Source organism: Ranitomeya variabilis, chromosome 6 (assembly GCF_051348905.1).
Source record: "Ranitomeya variabilis isolate aRanVar5 chromosome 6, aRanVar5.hap1, whole genome shotgun sequence".
NCBI lineage: Eukaryota > Metazoa > Chordata > Amphibia > Anura > Dendrobatidae > Ranitomeya > Ranitomeya variabilis.
Window position 1 is genome coordinate 80,080,212 of NC_135237.1, and position 12,254 is coordinate 80,092,465.

Here is a 12,254-nt window from a genome sequence, read left to right on the forward strand (position 1 = left end):
GTATGCCGCAATTTTATTACATACTGTGTTAGTCAAATCTTATCTCCTTAAAGTATTATTTCACCCAGTACATCTATTTGTGGATGAAACTGTTGGTGCTTTTATGGTTTCAATGTACAGAAGATTCCAACTGAGTAAATATCAACCATCTATTTCTATGTACATTCATCTGATTATATGACTTAAATGGGTTGACTGAAGTTCTCAAATGGTTAAAATTGCAATTTAGAAAGAACTCTCTGTTCTCAAGAAGGGAGGATTTCTAATTCTATTTAATTCATTGGAGCGCGTGCCAATGGAAGAGAAGTCGAGATGATGAAGGCTATGGTAGCACGTTTAGGTCACGCAGGCTGCTCACAGTAGCACAAGCAACATGTGGCCTGGCATTGTCATGTTGAAAAATGGTTCCTGGGACACTTTGGAAAAATGGCCGCATCACTGTTTCCACGAATGACGTCACATACCAAGCCAAAAGTGTGAAACCGTGTCTACACAAATCATCAGAAGGGGTTTAAACAACACAGTGCTATGAGCCAGATGTCCATCTACAGGGAATCCATTCCTTTGGCGATGAGCCTCCTTTTGTCTAGGACACAATGATAAACAGAGAATGGTCTGGAGACAATGTGCGCAAAGCCATGAAGAGGACTTAATGAGGTAATGTCATATCAATCCTACTCCTGGGATTTTGGTATGGGGAGGCATAATATACTAGTTGCCAGACCAGTCTTCATTTCCGAAACACTAACTGCTTGGAGTTACATTGATTTTGTCATCGTTGCATTGATTTTGTCGTGGAACCAGTGATAGGGCCATTTATCCAAAGTGTTCCACGAGACATTTTTCAACAAGTCAACATCAGACCGTATGATGCCTGAGCGGGCAGCCTGCAGCACCTCCAAACTTGTCTTCCATTAAGCAAATCTGGGACATCTTTTGTCTACAACTGCAAAGGCAGCTGCCAGTAGTGGATCTTGATTGGAGTGCCAAATCGCATTCAGCATTGCAGAATATTCCTCACACCACCATTAATAACCTCAATGATAGCAGCCAAGCTGTGTTAAGTGTCGGGATTCATGTGAGCGACACTCAGATTTGACACTGAATAAATCAAAATGTTTTGAAAATTGTGTTCCCTTTTTTTTATCATTTGCATATTAGTAACTTGTCTATCCATCCTGTGCTTTCCATAATTCCAAAATTTTCCACCCCTGTGTTGGTGTTGCAATTTCCATGTTGAGGAGTGTATAATGATTTGTGTTGACAGCATTCATATGGCTTAACAGAAGCATTCAAATTGTTAAACAGAGGAAAAACTATCATGCAATTACAGGTCCAGGTCCCCTAGAGGCGAATAAAACAATGTAAAAACAGTAACACACATTAACCCCTTCACCCCCAAGCCTGATATCTCCTTCCCGACCAGGGCAAATTTTACAATTCTGACCAGTGTCACTTTATGTGGTAATAACTCTGGAACACTTCAACAGATCCCACTGATTCTGAGAAAGTTTTTTACTGACATATTTTACTTCAAGATAGTGGTAACATTAGTTCGATGTGTCTTGCATTTATTTGTGAAAAAAAAACTGAAATTCTGCAAAATTTAGAAAATTTCACAATTTTCAAACTTTTAAATTTTATGCCCTTAAACCAGAGAGTTAAAATCACACAACTAGTTCATAAATAACATTTCCCATATGTCTACTTTACATCAGCACAATTTTCGAAACATAATCTTTTTTTGTCAGGAAGTTAAAAGGGTTCACCAGAGATTTTGCGTTTTTCCAACAAAATTTACAAAACCACAAAACCGTTTTTTTAGGGACCACTTCTCTTGGCAGTGCGAAACTTGCTTAGTTTTTGTTGCGCTTTTTGATGCATTACACAGGTCAACAAAAAAAAATTTTTTTTCTGGTGTCCAAAATATTTTAATGAATTTGGGGTATTTTTGGGGTGCTGATTCTGAATATGCTATCAGTTTTGCCAGATTGGCTCAAGTTTTTGAGATTTTTGGTATCTTATTTATAGCACTTGTTGGTAAATGCGACGCATCATCTCACTAATTTCTTTGGATTAGTACTTGAACTGAGCAGTTCTCAATATAGTTTTGTGTTAATTAGTGTTCTAAAAGTTTGTTCATAGCTTGATTTTTGCACTAACTTTATGTTGTTGTCTGTTTTCCAGTGAAAAGCATGAACTCATCAAGAAGAAGTTGTCTTAACGATCCAGACTCATTCTGTTACGTTTGTGGTGAATACACACTGCCAAAACATAGAAGAAACATAACAGACTTCGTAAAAAAAAGTGTATTTTGCCTATTTTGGGGTTATGCTTGGGAACCAAGACAAGTTTTGGGCACCACACATAGTGTGCAAAGCATGTATCGAATTATTACGAAAATGGAGCAAAGGACAAAGAAAAAGCTTCAAATTTGGTGTTCCAATGGTGTGGAGAGAGCCAAAAAATCATCATGATGACTGTTATTTCTGTGCAATGCAAGTGCAAGGATTCAATAAGCATAAGAAACGAAAATGGGAGTAACATGGAATCTGCAAGAAGGCCTGTCCCTCATTGTGAAGATGTGCCTGTACCTGTGTTTACCATAAATAACAGTCATCATGATGATTTTTTGGCTCTCTCCACACCATTGGAACACCAAATTTGAAGCTTTTTCTTTGTCCTTTGCTCCATTTTCGTAATAATTCGATACATGCTTTGCACACTATGTGTGGTGCCCAAAACTTGTCTTGGTCCCCAAGCATAACCCCAAAATAGGCAAAATACACTTTTTTTACGAAGTCTGTTATGTTTCTTCTATGTTTTGGCAGTGTGTATTCACCACAAATGTAACAGAATGAGTCTGGATCGTTAAGACAACTTCTTCTTGATGAGTTCATGCTTTTCACTGGAAAACAGACAACAACATAACGTAAGTGCAAAAATCAAGCTATGAACAAACTTTTAGAACACTAATTAACACAAAACTATATTGAGAACTGCTCAGTTCAAGTACTAATCCAAAGAAATTAATGAGATGATGCGTCGCATTTACCAACAAGTGCTATAAATAAGATACCAAAAATCTCAAAAACTTGAGCCAATCTGGCAAAACTGATGACATATTCAGAATCAGCACCCCAAAAATACCCTAAATTCGATGAAATATCTTTGGCACCAAAAATGCTGTTGACCAGTGTTATTTTCCTGAGTTTTCATCAGGGTACATTTTGTCTCTTGAGCATGCTGATAAAGTTTAGTGCATAAAAAAAAAAAAATCTGAATCTACTTCATCAGGTGTTGGCACCAAAAATACAGCAAAAACTGATACCTGGGTTTTTGCAGCTTTTTTAAAGCATTTTTTAACCACGCATTGCTTTCAGTGGGTGAAAAAAGCTGAAAAAACGTTTGCCACAAAATAATGAGGACAAAAAAACAGAGGTGTGTGCATGAGATTTCTGAAATTTCAAAGACTGCTGCTACTGTAAAGTGCAGTTAAAATTTGAATACAAAAACGCTGAAAAAAACGCAACATGTGACCATAGCCAAGAAGAAAACAAAATCAGGCAACATCAAAGAGTCTGCTATGTTAACGAGCCCAAAACTCCACCAGTTCCCCTATCTGGGCTAATATATCTGTATACACAATGGCTATCAATCACTACTGTGAAAGATGGAGAAGGTGGGTGAACTTGTAACTATCAATCTGCTATATGGTTTATTATCAACTAATAACCCAATGGAGTCTTTTTCTTTGCCGTTTGGTACAATAGCTTACATGGGGCAGCATTTAATGAGACACCGCCTGAGTAGTTTTTAGGAAGTTGTCTGAGATTTTGAAATATTTCACGTGTTTCCATGGATAGCACTTGTACCTATGATAGTCTATGGGGCTGTTTCAGGTCAGTGATTTTTTGCAGACCGAATGGTCCATGTAAATCCCGGAAACATGTCCAATGTGATCCGAGTGTGGGATCAAACTCGGCAATGCACCTCTATGGGTCCATGAAAAATCAGACACCACTCGGATGTCGGATGCCATCTGAGTCCCCTCCATTTTTCACGGACTTATAGAAGGAAGTGGAGAAGCATTATTTTATTCTCATTAAAAAAAACTGATGAAACTGACCAAACTATGATGAAAATTTTTCTCGCATGTGAAAAAAAACTAACATTTGAATGAGGACTTACGGCATCAAATGCAATAAATCATCATAACTTGCCCTTTAAATGATTGCTCCAGCATGGCAGATCTGTCTGGTCTCTACCAGTGTGTGTTTACTTCCCTGCAGTAATGACATGCTGTCTATTCATGCATGACCGCTGCAGGCAATCACTGGCCTCAGCGGTGATACCTGCATGTACGACACAAGACTGCTGATGCCAATGACTGCAGAAGTCACATGAATGGATAGTCACTCACCCCTGCAGGACCAGCAGAATGATGGAGTTGGACAGGTGAGGGATTTTAAAGATGAGTATATATATTTTTTTTTTCCAGCATATAATGCAGTTAAAGATTTTTAAAAACATCTCGGAAAACCCTTTTAATGAGAAACAAATTATGGAGGAAAAAAAAATACAATGACATTGTTATTACAACTCATGAAATAAATGGCTGGGGACACAGCAGTGTACATGGCAGCACAAGACTCGTAATAATAATAATGGAGAAAGAATAGAGATTTCTACATTAATTGTGGTTGACTGGCCACAGTGTGCGATTTATTCTTTTATGATTATGAATCTAACAATTACAGGTTAGCATTCCCGTAAGCATTTATTTTCCCCGTTAATACAAACCTCTGATGTGACATAGTAACACAACACGCCGTGAGAACCACAGACTTGTTACATAAACAGGAGCCTTACATGCTCGGCAGTAATGTGTACACTTACCTGCGACGCCGTGGTTTTCAGCTTTTGTAAACCGTTCTCTAAATGTTCCATTTTTTGAGATAATTCTTTTCTTTTACTGTCCAGAAGATTTTTGTATAAATTTATTTGCTCCAGGAAACTCTTTGGAGTGGTGTAATTATACCGTTTTTCATTTTGATAGTATTTGGCACTGATTTCATTGACACTTGTATGTACATAGGCCATAAACTGACTGATTGACTCCTTCACATTTGCCTGTAAGAAACGCACAAAATAAATGCGTGTAACGTGACGACAAGCAGACATGACAACAGATTTCCAGATATAATAATAATGAAATATATGTTGAAAAAAAGGTGCTGCCATATTTTTTTTTTTTCCTAAGGAAAAGAAAAGCCCATTGGCAAAGTGGAGTGGGTGTCATTTAAAATGGCAAAAGTCTTGAATTTAAGGGAATCTGTCACCAGGTTTATGCCACCTAATCTGATAGCAGCATAATGTAGAAACAGGAACCCTGATTGCAATGATGTGTCACTTACTGGGCTGCTTGTTGTTTTCATGAAATCGCTGTTTTATCAGAAGGAGATTATCACTAGAGAACTAGTAAACCTGCTGCCATGTAGTCCCCCATATTCATCCACGTCCCCACCGCTGATTGGCAGCTTTCTGCCTATGCACAGTGTACACAGAAAGCTTCCAATGAGTGGTGTGGGCGGGGTTATACAGAACTCAACATTCAGAGTACTGGTAGATATGCAGCAGCTAAAACAGTTTGTAATGAAAACTGCAGCACTCAGTAACACCCAGTAAAGTAAGTGATACATCGCTGGAATCAGGGTCAGTTGGAGTTTAAAACACTAGTGACAAAAAAAAAAAAAAAACTGGTGACAGATTCCCTTTAAATGCTATAATCAGGGTCGAACAGTACAGTACATCTCTGTTCAATCAGGAGTGGCTACTCCAGGGTGCTGCGGCTCAGCTCCATTTAATAGTGTTCCCACTATGTGTTCACACAGACTATTTTCTATTTAGCTGCTTAAAAACTACATACAGGTCACATTAAATAAGCAAAAAAAAATAAAATGTAAGTATCATTTGGGTGTTTACATGGCCACTAAGGGTACCGTCTCACAGTGGCACTTTTGTCGCTACGACGGTACGATCCGTGACGTTCCAGCGATATCTATACGATATCGCTGTGTCTGACACGCAGCAGCGATCAGGGACCCTGCTGAGAATCGTACGTCGTAGCAGATCGTTTGGAATTTTCTTTCGTCGCTGGATCTCCCGCTGTCATCGTTGGATCGGTGTGTGTGACACCGATCCAACGATGCGTTCGCTTGTAACCAGGGTAAACATTGGGTTACTAAGCGCAGGGCCGCGCTTAGTAACCCGATGTTTACCCTGGTTACCATCGTAAAAAAAAAAAAAAAAAAAAGGTACATACTCACATTCCGGTGTCCTTCAGGTCCCTTGCAGTCTGCTTCCCGCTCTGACTGACTGCAGGAAAGTAAGAGCAGAGCACAGCGGTTACGTCACCGCTGTGATCTGCTTTCACTTTACGGCGGCACTCAGTCAGAGCGGGAAGCAGACTGCAAGGGACCTGAAGGACACCGGAATGTGAGTATGTACTGTTTTTTTTTTTTTACATTTACGATGGTAACCAGGGTAAACATCGGGTTACTAAGCGCGGCCCTGCGCTTAGTAACCCGATGTTTACCTTGGTTACCCGGGGACTTCGGCATCGTTGGTCGCTGGAGAGCTGTCTGTGTGACAGCTCCCCAGCGACCACACAACGACTTTCCAACGATCACGGCCAGGTCGTATCGCTGGTCGTGATCGTTGGAAAGTTGCAGAGTGTGACAGTACCCTAAGATTACAAGAAGCCTTTGTTTCCCCAGTTCTTCATTCATCACTGTATCACAGTGTAATTAATCATTTATTTTATGCTTTGCATATCTGAAAAAATTCAAGGGCAATTTTCTTCTTTCTTTTTTTTTGTTGTGATGTTGGTTAGGGTTGTCCAGGATTCTAAAAAAAAAACCCATCCAAAAAAACAGGTTTTCTTTCATAAAAAGATCACCACATCTGTCCACAAGGTGCTCATGCACAGAGCTATGACTGGGCTGCCATAGAAGTGCAAGGGGCCTGTACTGTACCTACATATGACTCTGACTGAGAGCTCTATGTAATACATATTTTTACTTATCCTGTATACATCCAACAGGAAAATAAATAATGATATGTTACATTGTCGGCCATATGTTCCAAGATGTTTTCCCTAATGGTGAATAATTCCATACATACAACACCCGATAGAGCATTGTGTGGCGACAACGAGGAGTCCTGCATGGCTTCCTAGTACAGGGACACATGGGCCCCCGTGAGCTGGAGGCTTTACTTTGCAGTATCCACTTTACCTTCACTGCCTTATAAATGACTATACTCTTGTGAACCTACAACCTCATCAATGTAACAATAATTTATGGGTTTATTTACAAGATTAACCCTCTATAATTAATCAGAGAACGCCTGGAAATCAATTAATAAGAATTAGATAAGGTACACCTAGTGAAGCGAAAGTTACACATAATTTACCAAAATGCTGTCAATAATTGCTCCAACTTCAGACGCATTAGTGAATGGTATTGGAATGTTTAATGATGGAGTTGAATGATTAAATATTTTTAAAGGATTATGCTGAGGAAGCGTTAATTGCCTGGCTTCCAGTTTAATATTTCCTATTAGAAAAACTAGGATAATATTGATAGTTAATCCATGTGTATTCAACCTCAAATTATTAATCTCCAATTGCAAAAAACAACTATGAATTTATATCATGTTGGACAAGATTTAGTAAACTGAAACTTAGGCTCATCTCTCTGAAACTGTATGGGGAATTAAAAAAACACAAAAAAGATCTCCGGACACTAGTGATGAGCCAGTATGCTTGTTACTCCAGGTTTCCGAGAATGTTCGGGTGGTCTCCGAGTATCTTCGGCGTGCTCGTATATTATGTTTTTGTCGCCGCAGCTGCATGATTTGCGGCTGCTAGACAGCCTGAATACATGTGGGGAATCCCCAACAAAAAGGCAATCCCTGCATGTGTTCAGGCTGTCTAGGAGCTGCGAGGACACAAACATAATCTATGAGCACGCCCAAGATACTCGGAGAACACCTGAGCATGCTCAGAAAACACAAGTAAGCACTCAAATAACTATTTAGCTGGAGAAACCCTTTAACACCATGTCTGAACTGTCTAACATAAATATACATTCCTCAATGTATCACACTGTATACTAAGAAAGCTCAGGAATTACAAAAATATTTTTTTTTTTACCTTAAAGATGACATTTACCTGGAAATTAGGCTTGAAATCTAAGTGCGTTACTTAATCTACAAAATGCGACACCTGCCAAAACCAGTACAATTATCTTGTCCATTCAGGACAGTGGAACATGACAATATGGACGTACAGTATCTTAGAGTCTACAGAAATAGGAAAAGGTCTTCGAGAAAAGATGGAAATGGCCCCGGATACGTTGTCATGAAGCAGTAAAATAACTATTGTTGTAAAATAAAGCTTAACAAAGTGGCACAGCATGGGAGACATGTCAAGCCATGGAGCAGCTGGTTGTAATTCATGCTGCTTTAGCAGAAAACACTAATCGTTGTAAAACGGGATTCTTTGATGATTGGCCTCCTTTGCATTTGCAATTTGTCACTTTCTCTTATGATAAGGTCAGCAGTGACAGCACTTCCTGACTTTAACAGCTGCAGCTTCTACAACGGTCATTGTGCAAATACTAATTGCAGTAATTTCATTAGCATAAATTATTTATTCTGCCAATCTGATTTTTTTTTATACTATTGTTGATTTTTTTTCTGTATATTATACAATAATAGACATGGAAATGTTGAGGAAAAACTCAAAGCAACTTTCTCAACTCAAATAAAAATAGATTTATCTAATCAATATATGTGAAAAAAATCTATAAAAAATATATGTGTCAAAAATTACATATTTTTGAGACCTCTAAAGAAGTGAATGCTAATGTACTGGAAAACCAGGAAACCTTCAAATTATAGTTAAATAAATTGTATTCGGTTCTAAGCAGCGGGTTGTCTACAAATACCTACGGTAACAATTTTGGAACATCTTTTAGGTCGGTGTTGTGCGATTCCTCCTTGAAACTTTTAGCAAAATTAACAGCTTGGTGTTACGATTTGTCACCTCAAAGAGGTATGTCTGACACTGTCCAATCATTAATGAGAGTGTCAGTATGTAAGGACACCTCAAATTTTCAAGAGGAATGAACGGCACTGCATTGCTGTCATATTACTTGCCTATGTTTCAGGGGAATAATAATTAAGCAGAACAGCAACGATTCCAAGAAAACATGTTCCAACAGTGATTTTGCATGGGAAATGCATAAATATCCAAGAAATATTCACATTTTCAGACCCTTACTTCAGTGATCCACTATGTGTATACAAGGACATCGCCAAATCCTTTGCTACAACATCCAATACAAAAAATGGAACATAACGTGGTGTATGTTTTCCTTAAATATTAGTTTACATATCCATCTTCCAAGTGAAAACATAATAAAAAGTTGAGAAAAAAGAAGAATAATACTCACTCTGATCAGGCAATAATTACAGAGACATATAGAAGACCTTCATCCATTATATAACTCTAGCTCTGGGTAGTGGAGGTAACGGAAAAAGTTTCATTATAACACAATATGTCATCTTGATACAATGTTTTGGGGAAACACCCTTCTTCAGACAGCAAGATGGATATATAAAAAAATACTGAAGGAAAACGTAAACCGCTTTGGTGTTTCATTTTGTTAACTGTGTCATGAAAAATTCAAGCAAGTAATAAAACAAGAATTTCAATAGGACTGGTAGGTCCTCTTTAGATGGGAGTCTCAGTAGTTTAAAAAAAAAATTTGACTATAAGTATGGATAATGAGAAAATAAAGAAATAATCCATTAAATCCCTTGCAGATCTAGTACTGCTGCTTCAGTGGTCTCCGCTAGTTCTGACCCTTCATCGACTTGAATGTTGCAGCCAGTCAGTTTGTACAGAACACGGTAGAGGTCACTAGCTCTTTAGTAAGTTTTGGAAAATCCCAGGAATGTAAGTTCAGAATTGCATTGAGTACCAGATTTTATTCTCAATTGAATGTGTACTGTAATACCTAACAATTAGTAATGAGCGAGTGTGCTCGTTATTCGAGATTTCCGAGCATGCTCGGGTGATCTCTGAGTATATTGGGCGTGCTCGAAGATTTTGTTTGTGTTGCCGCAGCTGCATTATTTGCGGCTGCTAGACAGCCTGAACACATGTGGGGATTCCCTAACAAACAGGCAATCCCCACAAGTATTCAGGCTGTCTAGCAGCTGCAAATCATGCAGCTGCGGCGACACAAACTAAATCTCCGAGCACACCCAAGATACTCAGAGATCACCAGAGCATGCTCGGAAATTTCAAGTAACGAGCACACTTGCTCATAACTACTAACCATCCTTTTCAGAATATATTCAGAATATATTCCTGTAACTATTATAATTGATGATGAATCCTCCAATCAATGGGACCTCCATGATCATGTGGACAGCAAACTGAGAAAGGGTTGTGTTCAACATAAACACTTCTTTAAGGCAGGGGGTACACACGTCAGAAAATGTTATGGATTTTGTGTGTGGATTTACCTTGGTAAAGTTCCACAAGTTTCAAGTATCCAATATGTGAAATACATTTCATCTACGAGCTATGGATTTATTCTGCATGGAAGCTGATCTAATGTGAGAATATCTGATTCAGAAAGAACTTCAACTTTTTGATTTCCCCCCTGCAGCTTTTAGGTGATTTGGTATGAAAAAACATCGAAAATAAATGTACCCCAAAAAATAAAAAGGAATTTGAAGACAATTGTTTATTTTTGAAAATAATGAGTCATCAGAAAATGAACTATTATTTAAATAATGTACAGTTATGGCCGAAAAGTGTTGGCACCCATGAAATTGCACCAGAATAAGAAGTATTTCTCCCAGAAAATTATTACAATTACACATTTTGTTATAGTAAATATAAGAAAACTGACTGAACAGCCATCTAGTCTGAACTGGTGCATAACCAAAAAGTCTTACATAGCAAATAGATAATGGCTGCACTCAATTTTACTGTGCTAAAGCAAGGAAATGTGCAATACATGAAATGTGAATAGCATAATGGCTTGGGAAATTTATGAAAAAACACATGAGATTCTTAGCACAAGATTTGGCCAAAAGTGGTGAGCCCATCCACCAAACGTCAAGGTAATCTCAAAACTCAGTCAGTTTTGTAAGTCTTATATTTACTATGTACTATTTTTTTCTGACTTGAACACCCCGCCCTTCACCATGCTGTGATTTTAATTACATCCAGACACAGTTGGTTCTGAGCTTCCTATAAAAGCAGGCTTTACCATGTTATTAGCCATAGGTAAGTGTTCACACTAGGCAATTAGCTCAGGTACCCATCCGTTTTGAGATTACCTTGACGTTTGGTGGATGGGCTCACAACTTTTGGCCAAATCTTGTGCTAAGAATCTCACGTTTTGTTATAAACATGTTTATTTCCTTTGTGTGTATTGGAACAACACAAAAAAGCAGAGTAAAAAAAAAGGCAAATTGGACATAATTTCACACAAAACCAAATAGGCTGAAAAAAATTGTTGGCACCCTCAACCTAATAATTGGTTGTGCACCCTTGCTATAAATAACTGCAATGAATCGCCTTCTATAACCATCAACAAGCTTCTTACATCTCTTAACTGGAATTTTGGACCACTCTTCTTTTGCAAACTACTCCAGGTCTCTCACGTTTGAAGGATCATTTCTCCCAACAGCAGTTTTAATATCTCTCCACAGGTGTTCAATGGGTTTTAGATCTGGACTCATTGTTGGCCACTTCAGAACTCTCCAGCGCTTTGCTTCCATCCATTTCTGGGAGATTCATGAAGTATGTTTGGGGTCATTGTCCAGCTGGAAAAACTATGTCCTAAGACGTAAACTCAGATTTCTGACACTGGGCATTATAATGCAACCCAAAATCCTTTGGTAATCTTCAGATTTCATGATGCCTTGCGCACAGTCAAGGCACCCAGTGCTAGATGCGTCAAAACAACCCCAAAACATATTTTAACCTCCACCATATTTGACTGTAGGGACTGCCTTCCTTTCTTTGTACACATCATTCAGCTTTTGGTGAACAGTAGAATCATGTGCTTTACCATAAAGCTTTATCTTGGTCTCATCTGTCCATAAGAATATTTCCCGTGAAGGATTTTGACTTACTAATGTACATTTTGGCAAACTGCAGT

At 38.4% G+C, this 12,254-nt stretch overlaps 1 protein-coding gene across 1 annotated transcript in view; it reads right to left on the bottom strand.

Moving 5' to 3' along the window:
• Positions 1 to 12,254, bottom strand: part of DNAH11 (dynein axonemal heavy chain 11) — a 390,030-nt gene that overhangs the window by 109,452 nt on the left and 268,324 nt on the right. Inside the window, exon 57 of the mRNA XM_077268714.1 lies at positions 4,900 to 5,133. Coding sequence (XP_077124829.1) covers positions 4,900 to 5,133 — 234 coding nt within the window. The remainder of the gene's footprint in view (positions 1 to 4,899; positions 5,134 to 12,254) is intronic.